Source organism: Guillardia theta (genome assembly GCF_000315625.1).
Source record: "Guillardia theta CCMP2712 unplaced genomic scaffold GUITHscaffold_20, whole genome shotgun sequence".
Taxonomy (NCBI): Eukaryota; class Cryptophyceae; order Pyrenomonadales; family Geminigeraceae; genus Guillardia; species Guillardia theta.
Window position 1 is genome coordinate 203,178 of NW_005434654.1, and position 17,129 is coordinate 220,306.

A 17,129-nucleotide genomic window follows, 5' to 3' on the forward strand; every position below is an offset into this window, starting at 1 on the left:
AGCTCTTGGGTACATGACAATGACTCAAGCAGTGGAACCTTCGCTTGTGCTTTCCTTCTCTTCGTGAGGAGTCACGGGGGGAGAAGACTTCGTTAATCCTCCTTCAGTGTTGGAGACAAGGACCGATCGGCTTTCGTAAACTGACGATCTTGAGTGAGAACGCACAGACTAACCAACGATAGGAGAATACCAAACATATAATGCTCAGACAATAGCAAAACCGCTACCGCGCATAGAAGGATCATCGACCCCACTTGCGGGCTCAGCCATGCGCTGCGAGCATATCTCGGATGCGAGCTGCCCACAGTAGTCAGCTCAAATTTGCTCAACAATGTTGTAAACCGTTGAGAAGAAGCCTGAGGAGACATCATAGCTTCTTGTGGATTGTGACAGGAAACGGTAAAACCTTATAAGTACTTAACAAGCCTCCTGGGCAAAGAGTTAGTGAAAAGACGCTGAGCAAAAGCACGCTAATGAAGATAAACGTGATTGTGTTGCAAGAAACAGAAAGGCGACACGTTGAGGATAAATTATGATTGAATGGTGCTCACGAATCACAAACTTCAGCAGTATGATCCAGAAACATTCTCAGAGACTTTCAAGAAGCAGCAAGGCTCTTGGAGCAGCAAGGTTCTTGTGGGAAAGAAGCATTGAAGCGAAAAGAAGGTGACATTTAAAAGGAGAGAGAGGAGGAGGAGCAGGAGGAGGAGGAGGAGGAGCATTGAACCATCGCATCCAGCGTGATCACAAGCTGCTACCTGTTGGCGTCCACAATTGGCCATGCCCTGAAGAGTCGCTGTCAATCACGGCCTATGAAATACAAATTTAAATTAGCTATTTTTGTATTTTGATGCTTTGTTTTAATCTATTAGCTCTCTCACTTTTCCCCCCGGAATTGCCATGTAACCGTCGGGTGCCTATGTAACTGCTCTGTTCAGAAATAGAACCATGGGGATACCGGTATCGCACAAGGCTACTTGAGGAGGAGCGGCAGAGGAGAAGAGTATGGGAGACAAGTGTCGATAAGTGTTTGCTAACAAGTCTGGAAGAAACCTCGGGTGTTCGAGCTTCGGTGCTCAAGAGAAATGGAGGTTGGACAAGGAAGAAGATCAACTCGGGTTGGGCTGACTGTTGGGGCGTCCGGAGCTCTAGTGCTGCTAGTTCTTATAATGTCTAACTATCAAGGTCGAGATGATCGAAATTTAAAAGTGAACAAAGACATCGATGAGCTTTTGGCCATCAATTCGTACCCGAACTATGGAAATTACCTGAGCAAGGATTCAACCGCCTTGAGTTATGATTCAAGCGCAAGCAGCCAAGATAAGTTCAAGACATTGCATGCCCTTGCTCAGGCAGCAAAAGAAGAGCACAGGCTTCATGTGCAATCGTCAATGTCCCCTGATCAGAAGGTAACTTGTGGTATTGGAATTGTTCCTTTGTAACTGTTGTGTGCAGATAAGTTCAATAAGCAACCCAATATCTCTATTGAAGAATCTCGCAAAGGCCCATGACTCTTCAACCAATACAAAGAAGTTGAAGCAAGCCAGTGACACTATCAAACAAGTCATGGAGCAATCCTTGAAGGACGAAGATTTGCGACGGAAGGTACTGAGCGAGGCAGATTCTGTAAACAAGAAAGATGGCAGTAGCTGGAATTCTTTGCTTGCAAACCAGGTGACCCTTGTATGTCATATATTCTGCTTGTTTGAATATCCTGAAAAGATTGGGCCTCATTCTCTTGCTATGGCATCTGATTGGCTTTCAACGGAACTTGCTACGAGCAAATCCAAAAAGAAAGGCGCAACTTTCGCCCGCGCGCAACTTGCTGCCGCCTTGTCTCAGGTGCTCTCTTGCCCTCACAGTTGCGGAGAGCATGTGAGAAGCTCACTGCTGCATTGCAGGTGGGGGGAAAATTCTCACGGCCTGTTTGGAGTTCTCAGGGGGAAGTCAGCAGTTCGAGATCATCGTCTTTGGTTGCCTTCGAATCTGCTGTGGCAAAGCATGTTATGAGCAATGCGTTGTCAAGCCATCAAGAATCGGATCCTTATGGTGGAGCAAGTGACGATTCCTATTCATCGTCACAACAGTCGAAGAATTCCGGCGTTGCGCCAGGACTCAGTTCTTATGACGCGCAAATCTTAGCCAACGGGCCTCCGTCATGAGTACGTCGTGAAAATATTTTCAAAGTTTGTGGTGTTTTTTCGTGTTCTCGACGTATTTGTGGAGATTTTTACGTGATCTCGACGATTTTTTCATGTTTCTCTTGGGAAAACCAGTTCATGTTTCAGTGTATGTAAAGCAGAAGAGAAAAAAATATACATTATCAAAACAGATCGATAAAACGCATATACGGTTCTGCTAGAACTGAATCTTAATGGATGGCTTGTGCAGAATACCGTTGTCAAAGGATGCATGCCGCGTTACAACTTTCCTATCTCCACCATTCTGATCTGGCAACAGCCAGATCAGATGTCAAGGTTCAACGGTTTGTCCATGAAGCACATTGATCGTACTACTCGTCATTCTCTTTGCGATGGCCTTTGAAATTTCTTGTCCGATCAATCTCATAGTTGGTCAAGTAAAGGGCTTGATTACGATTCAATCACTTGGATCACCTCCGTTCTCTTCAGCGACTGTCCCCTTGAAACTCAACAGCCCTTCCCCTCCCCCCCCCTTCCCCCTCCCGCTCTCTCCCTCTCCCTCTCCCTCCCCCTCTCCCTCTCCCTCTTGTCCTTCTTCAGGCCTGCCTGCCTCCCTCTTTCCTGCCGCCTAGTCTTGTTCTTGTCTCCTGAGCAGAGACGTCTTCCCAATCGCGCGAAAACTACACAAATTGACTGGTCAAAACGCAACGGTCAAATTGGTCAAACCTTGAGAAAGGCAGGGAGGAGAATGGGGGAAGATATACAACAAGCACAGGCTTCGACCTTGATGATGATAAGAGACAAGTCAGAAGTGATCTAGTAGATCCCTGTTTCCTCCATGACCGCTGAAGGCGAGCTTCTACGATATGGCGAAGGGACGCGGACGAGGAATTCAGCGTGGAGGAGAGGAACAAGAATAGTCAGGTCACTGACTGAGGGAGGAGGCTCTGTGGAGACACCCCTTCGTGCCCAGGGAGAAGGAAGAGCGCTTCTTGGTTTGAATGGCGAACGTGACCCAATCAAGAAAGATCGCAGTTGTGATGAAGAAGACGAACTTGACGTTGGTTATGTTGTTGGCAACAAGGCAGTCACTGAAGAGCCTCCAAAGAATGAGAAGATCAATGACCATGATCGCAAAAATTTTACGGAAAAACAAGATGAAAAATCGACAAGAATACAACCTGATGCCGTCAAGGAAGTCTTGACTGCTGTCAAGCTTCCAACCAAACACCACGAGGAGACAGCACGAAACAAAGTTTGCAGAGTAATCGAGAAAGATTATACAAAACAAAGCGAGAAAACTGTGTCTACATATGGAGCAAACTATAAAGGGCTTAACGAAACAGAGATGAACGACTTGAGAACTGCTTTCAGGTTGCCAAAGTTCAGCCTGGAGGAGATAGCAGTTGCAGATAGCAATTGCACAAGTAGAGATGTTATGCTTGAAGTTTGAATATTAATGTAGATTTCAGGCTTGCAACCTGTCGTGAAAGAACGTCAAGACGAGAATGAGAAATCATCTCTCATTGAGCAGGTTGGAATGATGCTTTGACTCCTGCGTTTGTTGACTTGATCCTCAGCTTGAAAGATTGTGCGTTCTACACACGGATGGCAAATTGTCAGTCTTTGAATTTTCAGCGGCAAAGAAGATTTTATTGCATGCATTTTCCAAGTCGAGAGAATCTGCAAAAGTTTCGCAGGGTTTGTTGAACTCGAAGTTGTCGAGCAGCAGAGAATTGGAGGCATCAACGATCCACGTGGAGAAGAAGTTAAGACAGGGAAGCACCGGGAAAGAGAAGCCAACCATGGGAGAGAAAGCATCAGCAGTGGCGGAAGGAAAAGGAGACATCAAAGATCTCGACAGCAAGCGTGAACTCCGTTCGGTCCCAATATTCGACGTCAACGCAGCAACTAGAGCAGCGAAATGGCTCAAGGAGGAACAAGCAAAATTCCACCTGGTCACCCATGTCTATGGAAGGAACTACGACATGCGTCACAAGCTGCATCCCTTCCGTCACTACGACGTGTCAAACTATCCTGCCCAGCCCTCCTGGTCTTTCCCTGGCAGGCAGCAGCCGAGCTGGATCCTCCTCCCCAACTGCGAGACGCCTGGCCCGGGGCACTACGTGATCTCAGTAAGCGGAACGACTAGTCGCTCCACGAGTTTCGGCAAGGGGGGACAAAGACTCTCGCCCAGCAGGTGCTGTGCTTGTAAGAGGAGGAGAGCCACTGACTGTTGTCCTTGTCATGGTACAGGCACCACGAGTACGAGCAGGCGAACATGCCGGGGCCAGGTCAGTATGACGTAGAGGGCAACTGGGGTCAGGACGGCTTCACGTTTGGGAGAAGCGTCATGCGACCAGCGTCAGTGGAGGAGGCTGAGGGCTTCCCGGGTCCAGGAGAGTACGACCCATGGAAGGAGGAGAAGGAGCGTGGCCGCGGTGTGTCCTTCGGGAAGGAGGTGCAGCGGCCGGATGAGTGGGAGGTGACTGTAGCAAAGGATCTTCCGGGTCCTCAAGAGTATGTGACGACGATAAGATGGGGGAAAGAAAAAGGAGGAGGAAGCATCAGCTCTTCAGAGCGATTCCCTAAGCCGACCAGGCAAGAGGAAGAAAAAGCTTCCTTCCCCGGGCCTGCAGATTATGACTGCTTTCGGGGGGAGGAGGGGAAAGGTCCCTCCTTCTCCAGACAAGAGAGGCTGCCATGGACAGAGGAGCAGAAGGCGTGGCTTAGCGTCCCGAGCTCCACAGCTTACAATACAGCGAGAGAGTGGAGGAGCAAGAGCCCCTCCTTCCCGCGTGAAGCGAGAGACTTGGAGAGCAAGGTGCTGCTCGGAGAGAATAGATCCTTCCCTGGTCCTGGCGCTTACCTCCTCCTGTCCTCCTCTCCAACCTCTCCAGGCATTTCTTTCGGTCAGGAGGAGCAGAGAAGAATGAGCATGTGGGAACGAGAGCAGCAGCAGGTGCCTGGGCCAGGTACTTACGATCCGCAGGAAGACAACGGCATAAGTATCAGTTTTCCGAAGGAAGCAAAGAAGAACAGGTGGCTGGAGGGGACAGCAATGGAGCTGTCGCCTGGTCCAGGACACTACTCGTCTCCTCCTCCAGCAGGAAACGGAGGGCTCAGCTTCGGCAAGGAGGAGCAGAGAATGCTGAGTGGGCAGGAAAGGTACTGGAGAACCACCCCAGGAGTTGGAGCTTACGATGAGGGGTTTTCCCTCCTGCCTCAGCCCCCTTGTGCTGTGATAGGCAACGAAGTTCGTCAGCTAGTCTTCATGAGTCCCTCGAAAATGCGCAGACAGCGAGCAACAGCTCTCTGCTGCCTCTGCAGCCTGGAGCAGCGTCCAGAGATGCTGCAGCTGTGTCCGATCCACAGGACATGGTCGAGGAAGCACCAGGAGATTGTGATGGAAAAAGAAGCGCAGAAAAGCTATGGAGGTTTTGATGGTGGAGGAGCAGGAGCAGGAGCAGGAGCAGGAGCAGGAGCAGGAGTAAGATCTGTTGCAACGGGTGATAGGTCGACCACAAAACTCGTCAAACCGAGAGGCACAATCTTTCGCTAGTCTGTATTGCCCACTCATCGGTATAGCAGATGGAAGCAGGGAAGTGAAATTTGCAAGAACACTCGACACAGAACAGGATTTCATAGCGATGGTAAGAAAAGTGATCTCTATCATTGAATGTATTGACATACAACATATTTTCAGAAACATCTCAACAGTACAGAAACCCCAAACAACATCACTTACAAAACTGATCATCCTGAAGATTTTCCAAGTACCAGGCCGAGAAATAAGAAATTCACAGCTTTTGTTGACAATTGGCGAAGGACAAAATATCAAGTATAGAAAAAACTCTTGAAATTTGAATTCTCCAATATATTGAGAAACAAAATATGATAACTAAGCATACACAAGAGATCACACAATAAGAGCCTTACAACTTGATGAAGGACCAGAATCCACCCTCCTTTTTCTGCTCCTTTGCAGCAGCAGCAGGTTTGGCAGGCTCCTCCTCCTTCTTTGCCTCAGGCTCATTCTCCTTCTCCTCAGTCTGAATCGAAGCCTTGACCTCCTCCTTGGACTCAGCCACAACTTCCACCTCCTGCTCAGAGAGGGTGCTGGCTGGTTCCTGCAGCTCGTTTACTTCCCTGTCACCTTGACGTCAATTATCAGCGGAATTATAGGAAAGGGGTGTTCTTACTGCCAATGAGGAGCTTCTTGATCTCCTGCAACTCCTCGAGAGCGCTCTTGAGGGTGCTCTCAGTCTCCTTGCGTCTCATCATCTCGACCTCAAGCTGTGCAAGACGATCAGATCAAGACAGAGAACAAGTGATGGTTGTAACCTTGGAGAAGAGGGACTTGAGGCGGAAGTCCTCGGGGGGGGGCTCAACTCCAGCAGGCTGGCGGTTGTACATGCGGCGAAGTCTCCAGGTGCTTGGGCGCTTCTTGTAGGGCTCGTCCTTGTCGGCGTAGGCCTCCTTGGCAGCCTGATGAACGTGTAAGAATATCAATAAGGCCAAGAGAGTAACCACCTTCTGATCGTAGAGCTCGTAGATGTTCCTGACCTCAGGAGACATGCTGGTCTGCACAGGCAAATGAACAATTGTAATGTGCAAGAACATGTCAAATACCTCGGGGTCGAAGTTGAGGTTGTTGAGCTCGCCAGTGGCGGGGTCGACAGTGAAGCCGAAGATGCGGGGCTTGGGGAAGCCAGTGCGAAGGTTGGTGTAAGTCCTCCTCCTCTGGACAACAGCCTCCTTGTAGACGTTGTTGCACCTGCAACTCAGTCAGCCGATCATAAACCACACAGAAGAAACTTACTGCTCCAAAACGTTGAGCTCGATCAAGCGGCGCTCGCGGGCCTTGGGGTCGGAGATGCTGTCCAACTCAGCCTTGTGGAGGCGCTGGACATCGCGGACCTGGCGAACCCAGTTCTCAAGCGGAGCAAGATGGTCGTTCATGGACATGGAAGCCTTGACTCCACCGCACTCGAAGTGACCAGCAACAATGATGTTCTCGATCTCGAGGTACTCGATTGCGAACTGAAGGATGGCCATCAAGGACATGTCAGTGTTGACGACCTGGTTGGCAACGTTGCGGTGAACTACAATCTCGCCAGGCTCAAGTCCGAGAATCTCGTTGGCTGGGATACGAGCATCACTGCATCCGATCCACAAGAACTTGGGGCTCTGTCCCTTGGCCATCTTGCTGAAGTAATCCTTGTCCTGCTTCAACATGCTCTCCCTGAAGACACGGTTGCCCTCCATCAAGTGATCGATGTTCTTCTTCTCGATCATGGAGGCAAGCTTCTCGCCGTCGAAGTCAGCCATGCGAACATTCACGGCAGCAGAGCGCGATCCCCTGAGAGTGGGGACACGGGCGATGGTGAAGCCCTGTGCAGAGGCAGCAAGGGCTGCAAGAACGAGTGCTCGTCTGAGGAACATCTTAGGAAAGGGGTACTCGAGGTAGGACCGAGGAGAGCAGCAACCGCAGCTTCCGCTAGCGCTGGAGCAGATGGAAGCGCAATGGGGGCGGTGGGATTAAAAACTGTCGCCCCCCTTCTTGGGGTAGGGGTGCTTGTCAGCGGAAAGGGGTGGTGGGGTATAGATCATGTTTGGAACCAAGTAAAGGGGTCCCTGCTCCATGTCTGATCTTTTGAGGGTGGGGTCATAGAAGAGGGGTTATTGAGTCTAGGAAGGGGTACCCATAATTGCCTGAATATGAGGTAGGGTGGTGATGCAAAGGGGGTGATGCTTGAGGGGTACTTTGATGATGTCGAATAGGGGTAGTGGGCTGTAAGGGGACAGACATCGAGGCGATCTGAGAGGGTGGTAAGGGGGGTGGTGGGTGATCATTTCCAGGAAATGGAAGGGTGAGCTAAGCTGTAAGGACGGGTAGCTCTGTAAAATGAAGGGGTGATGCAGCTACCCCTTGCTTTTCCTTTCGAAGAAGAGGGGAATGGGGGTAGGGATATATGTATAGATGATTTATCTTTGCTGATGGTACTTTTCTATGGGAAACATGGGGGTCTCTCCCACCACCGGTCCCCTTTTACAGCGATCATCGGGAGTAGGATGACTCAGAGGGGTGGACGAGGGGTAACTCATAAGCGGCTGTAAAACAAGTGGAGCTGATGAGAGTTTACAGAGCCCGACTGAGATCATACGGGAATGCGACCCGGACTCCGGCAAAGAAAAGGCCTCGTAACTGTTTTAACAGGAAGATGAAACCGTCACAGTGAAAAACGGTTAACCGTTCACTAGACCGGCGGCCCATTGACCGGACTCGGTCAGTCCCGGCCGGCCTGGGGCCCTGCCGGGACTCTCACTCCGGCCGGCGGCAGCGGCCGGCGGCGGGCGCCGTGACCGTCGGACGTGCTGCGGATGCCCGCGACCGTACGGTACCACCCGGTGACCCGGTGACCCGGCACGGTCGGCGGGCCGCGCGCAGCACCGTGACGGTGACCGGCCCGGGCGACGGTCCGGCCGCGGCGGCCGGGGCCCGGCGGGCCGCGGACCGTACCGTGGCGGCGGCCTGGATTGCTGGCAGGCCCGGCCCCCCGCCGTGACTACTGAGGCTAGACTCGTGACTCGGAGGCTCGTGACGCCGGGTCACCGGGCGAGTAAAGGCTCAGCGCTGGCGGGCCGAACTTCTGCCGCGTACATGACAGTGATCTCGGGCCCCGGACTCGAAAGTCACCGTTACTCATCCCGGCAGCGCCTTGAGCGGCGGCGGCGTCCGATCAGTGCGACTCTCAGGGCCCGGCCTTTCCGACCTGGCCTACATCATCATGCGGCCGCAGCCATTACACACCGTCACGCGTGATTCTCCCTCTGTCCACTGACTCGGATGTGGCGCACGCCACTTGTTGCCCGGCCCGCAGCCTGCAGCACAGCGAGCCTCTGCTTCCCCGACCGTACCTACCATCATCAGATTTGCTGACTCGGATTCTTTGCCAACAGTGTGGTCTTTGAAGACAAATCTCCATCCGATCGCCTTGCTCGGCATCCGATCTCAGTGGCCCCGTGACTGCGGCGTCAGGACCGTCCGCGGCGGGCAGCGGCAGCCCGGCCCGGGCCGGCCCCCCGACTAGGCTAGACTCGTGACGCCGGGTCACCGGGTGAGTAAAGCGGCTCAGTGCTCGAACTTCTGCCGTACCATCTCGGCGGCCCCGGACTCGAAAGTCAAGTTTACTCATCCTTGAGCGGCGGCGTCAGTGCGACTCTCCTGATCGTCCTGGTACTGATCTTTAACTTAACTTTGAGTAAAGATATTTTTCCTCTCCGCGGCCAATCCTACCTGGCCTACATCATTTAACTTAACTTTGAGTAAAGAAATTCATGCCATTACACACAATTCTCCCTCTGTCCATGTGGCGCACGCCACTTGTTGCCCGCAGCCTGCAGCACCGCGAGCCTCTGCTTCCCCGACCTGATTTGCTGATTCGACGGTACCAACATGGACACTGTGGCAGCGAGTCAAATAAGATGAGTTGTCCTTTGTCTTTGAAGACAAATCTCCATCGCCTTGCTCGGCATCTGGACTGCAGCGTCAGGACGCATGTGCGGACGGTGAGACTTTGTTCTGACAAGAGAGAGTCGCAGGAAAGAAGCGTCTCTAAGAAAGCCTGCAGTGACTCAGGCAAAGGCAGGCCACTGCCTCGCTTTTGGATTTATGAAGCTCAAGGCGACAGGCCTCGCATGGAGGATACGCATGTGGCGCAGCTTAGCTTCCACAAAGACAAACACGTGTTCGGGGTTTTCGACGGACATGCTGGTGATTGCGCTGCCAAGCTGCTGAGCACTGAGATCGTAGGGATACTGAGGGACCAGATCATGCAGAGGTCGGGCCCTCAAGACAGCGCATTGGGGGCCAGCCTGACCAGCAGCTTCCTTGAGGCCGAGAAGAGAGCGCTAGCACAGCCTTGGGACGATGGCAGCTCAGCAATCCTGGCAGTGATCGATGGAGATCGTCTCTTCGTGGCGAATGCTGGAGACTGCCGGGCGATCATCTGCGGTGAGGGAGAGCCCATGCCGATGAGCACTGATCACGACCCGACTGTGCCCGAGGAACGGAAGCGCATCGAAGCCAACAACAAGCGCATTGAAAGCTATGAAATCAACGGAAGGTCCATCAACCGAATCAGATCGCTCGCAATGTCTCGATGTATAGGCGACAAAAGTCTCAAGCAATACCACGATTACGATACAGACACTTGGATACCCATAGATGATTGCATCATACCAGACCCTGAGATAAAGGAGCTCTTGCTCACGAAGCAGCACAAGTATCTGGTGATTGCCAGCGATGGATTATGGGCAACCGTGACAAACGAAGCTGTGGCACGGCGTCTCGACACCCTGACGGAAGAAGAGGATCCGGCAGAAGAGTTGCAGAAGCTCATTGATCGACGCGAAGACAACATCACAATAGTGGTCGTTGACCTGCGAGTGCATGCTTGAACGGCATATGCGACAAGATGGCACGGGTGCACGCTGCCTGTTTGCTCAGCTTTTGAAGACGCGGGGAGGTTGACATGAGTTGAGTCCAGGGGTGCCACCCGTGACCTTGAGAGGCGAGTTGTGTCTTATTCCCTTGGTATTGCATGAAGCATGACTACACCCCGACCCTCTGACTCTACTCGCACATACTCTTCGTTGCCTCCTTGATCTGACACCGACACATGGCTTGCGATCAGTCATGGAGACTGAGACTGTATCTTCATGCACTAGACAATAGATGTGCAAAGTCCTCTCTTTGCCACCGTGTCCTCCTTTGCGATGCCAGGACTGCCTGCTGCGTGGAGGGTCCATAAGCACTGACAAGACCACTCCATGCCTGTAAAGGACCACGAACTCCCGCGACTCATACGTCCAGACTCTCGTTTGCGAGGTGGTCTCGTGCTGTGCTCCCTGTGTTCTCCACGGTCTCTGCTCCCAGGAGTCCACGTGTAAACGCTTTACATCCCTTGCGAGTCCCCACGGGATGGGCGCAGCATCGTAACATGACCTGATTCCTCCCAGCGTGCTGCAAGACGCCCGATAAAGAAGATTTGGTCAGCGCTTTGCTACGGTACCGTACTATTATTAGGTCGGGTACTTTTCCGAGCACTTTAACTGGGGTGGGGTGGCAGAATTTGTTGGGATGACTCAGTGACTCGGCAATGGCGATCCCGCGACCGTGAAACTGTTTCGAGGATGAACAACTCAAGGCAATCAAAATCTGTAGAGCTCAGTGCATGCTTTGTTGAATTGCCTCAAGGAATCTTTCTTGTTCAAATGACTTATCAACTTAGACAAGTAGCAGGCCCTGCGGCCAGGCCGCTCAGTGCCAGGCCGTTACGGGCCGCCGCTGCTCAGACTCTGAGTCTGAGCTGACCGCGCCCTCGACCCTGGCCCCTGGGCCTTTCCGGGCCCGCCTTCCCTGCCGAAACTTTTAGCCGACTAGGCTAGACGCCCACCTTGAGTAAACTTGAACTTCTGCCGTACCATCCCGGGCCCCGGACTCGAAAGTCAAGTTTACTCATCCTTGAGCGGCGGCGTCAGTGCGACTCTCCTGATCGTCCTGGTACTGATCTTTAACTTAACTTTGAGTAAAGATATTTTTCCTCTCCGCGGCCAATCCTACCTGAGGAACAGCGGCGCGGCTACCGTAGGTACCGTAGCATCATGCCATTACACCAGATTCTCCCTCTGTCGCGCACGCCACTTGTTGCCGGCAGTGCCTGCAGCACTGCGAGTCTCTGTTACCGGGTCTTGCCACTGCTCCTCATTGTCTGCTGGCACTCAGTGTCAGCTTATCCCCGACCTGATTTGCTGATTCGACGGTACCAACATGGACACTGTGGCAGCGAGTCAAATAAGATGAGTTGTCCTTTGTCTTTGAAGACAAATCTCCATCGCCTTGCTCGGCATCTGGACTGCAGCGTCAGGACGCATGTGCGGACGGTGAGACTTTGTTCTGACAAGAGAGAGTCGCAGGAAAGAAGCGTCTCTAAGAAAGCCTGCAGTGACTCAGGCAAAGGCAGGCCACTGCCTCGCTTTTGGATTTATGAAGCTCAAGGCGACAGGCCTCGCATGGAGGATACGCATGTGGCGCAGCTTAGCTTCCACAAAGACAAACACGTGTTCGGGGTTTTCGACGGACATGCTGGTGATTGCGCTGCCAAGCTGCTGAGCACTGAGATCGTAGGGATACTGAGGGACCAGATCATGCAGAGGTCGGGCCCTCAAGACAGCGCATTGGGGGCCAGCCTGACCAGCAGCTTCCTTGAGGCCGAGAAGAGAGCGCTAGCACAGCCTTGGGACGATGGCAGCTCAGCAATCCTGGCAGTGATCGATGGAGATCGTCTCTTCGTGGCGAATGCTGGAGACTGCCGGGCGATCATCTGCGGTGAGGGAGAGCCCATGCCGATGAGCACTGATCACGACCCGACTGTGCCCGAGGAACGGAAGCGCATCGAAGCCAACGATGAGGAGATTGAAAGCTATGAAATCAACGGAAGGTCCATCAACCGAATCAGAGAGCTTGCAATGTCTCGATGTATAGGCGACAAAAGTCTCAAGCAATACCACGATTACGATACAGACACTTGGATACCCATAGATGATTGCATCATACCAGACCCTGAGATAAAGGAGCTCTTGCTCACGAAGCAGCACAAGTATCTGGTGATTGCCAGCGATGGATTATGGGCAACCGTGACAAACGAAGCTGTGGCACGGCGTCTCGACACCCTGACGGAAGAAGAGGATCCGGCAGAAGAGTTGCAGAAGCTCATTGATCGACGCGAAGACAACATCACAATAGTGGTCGTTGACCTGCGAGTGCATGCTTGAACGGCATATGCGACAAGATGGCACGGGTGCACGCTGCCTGTTTGCTCAGCTTTTGAAGACGCGGGGAGGTTGACATGAGTTGAGTCCAGGGGTGCCACCCGTGACCTTGAGAGGCGAGTTGTGTCTTATTCCCTTGGTATTGCATGAAGCATGACTACACCCCGACCCTCTGACTCTACTCGCACATACTCTTCGTTGCCTCCTTGATCTGACACCGACACATGGCTTGCGATCAGTCATGGAGACTGAGACTGTATCTTCATGCACTAGACAATAGATGTGCAAAGTCCTCTCTTTGCCACCGTGTCCTCCTTTGCGATGCCAGGACTGCCTGCTGCGTGGAGGGTCCATGAGATTTTTGCAGAATGAGATCACGTTGCAACATGATGAACTTGATGGTAAAGACGACTACAAGGAGGACCAAGAGGAAGATCTCTTACATGCTTTATCTACAAACATTCATCTACTTGTGCGGAATTGTTCTTCCGTCACTCTTTACGTAAGTTTGCAATGCTATGACCTTTGTCGTCACCTCTAACTGGATCTGTTTGAAAGAAGATTGTTGCCTCAGCCCAGACTGCGTCCGATGCAGCTGATGCTGATGACCTGGAATTCCCTACTCGCTAAAATGTCAGGAGACGTCATCAGTTGGAAGGTATGTTCTTGCCTTGGAAAAGTTCTGAAGGATGAAGGAATCTCATGGCATCGGAAACAGATTGCAAAGATGATGAGCGATCAAACAAAACTTTCTCCATCACTTCTCTTCTCTTCTGCAGGCACAAATCTCTGAGTGAGCCCTGAGGCGGTAACTCTGCTCTCAGTGTTGTCGGTTTCCTGCTGGTTTAAAATATCACGTGAATCACCGAGCAAAAATTCATTACTCTTGCGCTCCCTTGCTTGTTCTCGATGGTTCAAACATGGTATTCTCATTACCTTCAATGCCAAGGACAGTAAATGCACCTTGATCGTCATGTTTTGGATCGAACCAAGGAAACTCAGGCGTAGGCGGTCGAGATTGCAAAGAATCGTTGCAGCCCTCTTTAATTTCTTCTTCATCGTCTTCTTCGTCTTCTTCTTGATCATTATGTTGATGGTCAATGTCATTGTCATTCTCGAGCCTAGACGACAACGATGCTCCATATCGTTCTTGTGACCCTCTGATCCATTTCTTATCTCCTCTTGATCCTATTTCTGAAATTTCATCGCACAACCAAGACCCTCTGTCGTCGATTGTTTGATGCTTCTTGTGTTTCTTTGATGCAGAGTTGCCAGCATTCTTCTCAAAATCTTCTGATTCAAAGACGGCACTGTTGTTCTGTCTGCCAGTCCCGGCAAATTCCCTGTGTGAGGTATTTTCTGCAGTGATTTCGTTCAGATCTCGTTCCATCAACATAGACATGTTTGTCTTGTGTCTCAACACGTATTTCGGTCTGCAACAAAACCATGAGCACGAGACAATCAGCAGTTAGAACGAGGGAGAGGAAAAAAGAGGTCGATAGTGCAATGGGAGTTAATGGATTACAAGTTCAGCATGTCAAGACCTGCAACAAGTTCACAGAGATCAGTCTTGTTGCCGCCACAGAGTGGAGGGGACTAACGCTCGGAATCTTGAATCCTCAAGGCAATCGACTTCCTGCCCACCGCGTCTTCTTGTGCAATTTCACTTGCAAACCTGGCAGGCGGAGGCAGAGCGTAAGGAGGAGAAACAGGATGTCAGCTCTCCTTGCCTGTAATATGCGCTCTTGTCGAGCAGCGGACAGAGAGTCTTTCCGATCTCTGCCGGTCTTTCTTCCTTGCATTGCCGACAAACCTTGTCTTCGACGTAATCGTTCATGGACCAAAGCCACTTGCGCAACCCATGTCGATTCCAACTTCCACAACCTGGACGACAGTCAAGGAGAATGAGATCGAAAGAGTTTCAGTCAAGCTCTTGCTGCTGATGATGATCAGACAAAACGTGAACAGAATTGTGATAGCAACGAGACGCTTGGAGGGTCAGATTGCAAATGATCTCACTGGGGCAGATCCACTGATCCGCACAGAGACAGCCCTCGTCGTCAAGTTTGTGTTGGTTCACCATCAAGTCCAACGAGTAAGTCTGTCGAAGAGGGAGATGTCATTCAATCAGCCATCTCCTCCATCCACTTACCGACGAGACTGTCTGATGAAACCTTTGATCCATCTTCACCCTTTTGTGCTCCTTCAAAGCATCCTGTTGCAATGTTCACATGATCTGATTCCTTTTCAAGCAGGTTTTTCACTTGCAAGCCCTTAGAAACTGGGAGGGAGAGGGAGCGACTGAGGTCTTGGATGCGTATGACGTCTTCTCCTCTCACTGTTCCAAGTTTTCTGAAAGCCTTTCTGAGAAGTGAGAAAGGAGAATTGAAGTCGAAACAAGTCAAAGACCGCAAACATTGCAAGACACTCGTGCTGTGAGATGTCGAATCCAAGTTCTCTCAGTCCGGTGCGAAACTCTCCTGGAGGCAAGAAAAAAGTCACTTTTGACACCACCAAATTCCAGCAAAGATGATGAAGACAGCGAGGACGAGTCACAGATAGCGTGATGTGATGTCATTCAGATGTGACAAGATAGTCGCAAAGATTCATCTACCCGGATCAATGATTTGATTGCCATCTGAGTCCATCGCCTTGCTCAAGGCTTGCACTTTACAGCTTGTCATTGACTTTCAGCATGCGCTCTCATCACCATCAAGGCCTTTGCGATAGCAATGCTTGCGCAGTTTTGTCAAGATATCATTGCCTGTCATGTCATCAGCGAGACATCTGTGTTGTGATGGTAAATGGACAGGGAAACTATTGTGCTGATTTACCGATCTTTTCGAGAGAATTTTCCTTCTTCCTTTTGTCCGCAAGAGATCGTGAAAGTTCTTTTGCTGCCTCGACGAAATTATAAGTCTTGTCGATCTTAATCCTGAGAAAATATCATGCTCCTGCTCCTGCTCCTGCTCCTGCTCCTGCTCCTGCTCCTGCTCCTGCTCCTGCTCCTGCTCCTGCTCCTGCTCCTGCTCCTGCTCACTGACGTATCATCATTTCACCTCAGGTAGATCTCAGATGCTTGCTTAGTCTGAAGATTCTGTGCAACACATTAGACACACTTCATTCTTTGTCCACAATCACTTTGACTTGATGCCCTTTATTGTCTAGCAAAGGATACCTGTCACTCCATCAGCTTGAGCAGGACATTGAAAGCTTTCCTCCTCCTCCTCCTCCTCGTCCTCCTCCTCTCCTCCTCCTCGTCCTCCTCCTCGTCCTCCTCGTCCTCGTCCTCGTCCTCGTCCTCGTCCTCCTCCTCCTCCTCCTTATCCGATTACCATCCTTCCTCCATGTAAGTTGATTCACAACCTCCTTCGCCGTCAGCATCTTCAGGTGGACCATTGTAGTACTTCGAGATCAGGTCTTCTCCCTTTCCTTTCTCTCAACACCGACAAAAAATAATTCCGCAAGTTTCACCGAGAGAACAACATGTCCCATGAAATCGTTGGCCTTCATCATATCGAAGTCCCAAACTGTGATGATAATCTGCACCGGATGATGACGATTCTTGGTCAGTTGTCACATTCTGTCTCACTTTATCTTCCGCGTTTTCGAATGGAAGATGATGAATCTTGTCCCAGAAAGGAAACAGAGTCTGCGAAGAAAGATAACACTCAGATCGATTGAGAGGAGAGGACAAGGGAGTGAGGGGGAGAGCAGCGACGAACTAGCAGGTTGCAGGAGCGGAGCTGAACAAGGAGTCGAGGAGGACGGTGGAGAGCGAGAAGACTTGTTTGACTCCTACCGAGAAACAGATGTCACTCTTCGAAGACACCTCTGTCACTCTCTTCTTGGAGAGTCGAAAGCTCTTGATCTGTTGTGAGGTAAAGCAACATGTCAAGTCTGCCCTCAAGACCAGGGCGAAACGAATCACGATCGTCACCTCGCACACGGCAAACGGATCTGCAAGTCCGATAAGATTTCTATCCCTCAGGAAGATGTCGGTGCTTGGCAGGTTGCGTGCCTATCAAGACTTGTAAGAGAAGGAGAAGCGGGAGAAAGCAATGACATCCGACCCGGTAAGTGTTGATGTACAAGCTCCACTAAGTTAGAAGGGAGTTCAGAGATGATGCTTTTCACTCTTTCAGCCCCTCT

At 51.2% G+C, this 17,129-nt stretch overlaps 5 protein-coding genes across 5 annotated transcripts; 4 read left to right on the top strand and 1 right to left on the bottom strand.

Moving 5' to 3' along the window:
• Positions 1-932: 932 nt before the first annotated feature.
• Positions 933-2,162, top strand: GUITHDRAFT_162291 (hypothetical protein; the record flags this gene model as incomplete). Its single annotated transcript, XM_005835650.1, has 5 exons — positions 933-1,409; positions 1,456-1,674; positions 1,723-1,842; positions 1,863-1,901; positions 1,941-2,162. The coding sequence occupies exons 1-5, from the start codon at positions 1,086-1,088 to the stop codon at positions 2,160-2,162; spliced, it is 924 nt and encodes a 307-aa protein (XP_005835707.1). The 5' UTR covers positions 933-1,085.
• Positions 2,163-2,979: 817 nt separating this feature from the next.
• On the top strand, positions 2,980-5,703 carry GUITHDRAFT_136412 (hypothetical protein; the record flags this gene model as incomplete). Its single annotated transcript, XM_005835651.1, has 4 exons — positions 2,980-3,568; positions 3,614-3,675; positions 3,722-4,341; positions 4,398-5,703. 4 exons carry the CDS (start codon positions 2,980-2,982, stop codon positions 5,701-5,703), a joined length of 2,577 nt encoding a protein of 858 aa, XP_005835708.1.
• Positions 5,704-6,003: 300 nt separating this feature from the next.
• On the bottom strand, positions 6,004-7,658 carry GUITHDRAFT_162292 (hypothetical protein). Its single transcript, XM_005835652.1, has 6 exons — positions 6,964-7,658; positions 6,774-6,918; positions 6,675-6,725; positions 6,486-6,629; positions 6,344-6,437; positions 6,004-6,297 (listed from the first exon to the last, which is right to left on the bottom strand). Exons 1-6 carry the CDS (start codon positions 7,584-7,586, stop codon positions 6,077-6,079), a joined length of 1,278 nt encoding a protein of 425 aa, XP_005835709.1. The 5' UTR covers positions 7,587-7,658; the 3' UTR covers positions 6,004-6,076.
• A 2,160-nt stretch (positions 7,659-9,818) lies between these two features.
• Positions 9,819-10,541, top strand: GUITHDRAFT_58358 (hypothetical protein; the record flags this gene model as incomplete). Its single annotated transcript, XM_005835653.1, has 1 exon — positions 9,819-10,541. A coding segment is annotated over one exon (723 nt), but the record flags the coding sequence as incomplete, so codon positions are not given.
• A 1,464-nt stretch (positions 10,542-12,005) lies between these two features.
• GUITHDRAFT_68420 (hypothetical protein) lies at positions 12,006-12,980 on the top strand (the record flags this gene model as incomplete). Its single annotated transcript, XM_005835654.1, has 1 exon — positions 12,006-12,980. The coding sequence occupies one exon, from the start codon at positions 12,006-12,008 to the stop codon at positions 12,978-12,980; it is 975 nt and encodes a 324-aa protein (XP_005835711.1).
• Positions 12,981-17,129: the final 4,149 nt, after the last annotated feature.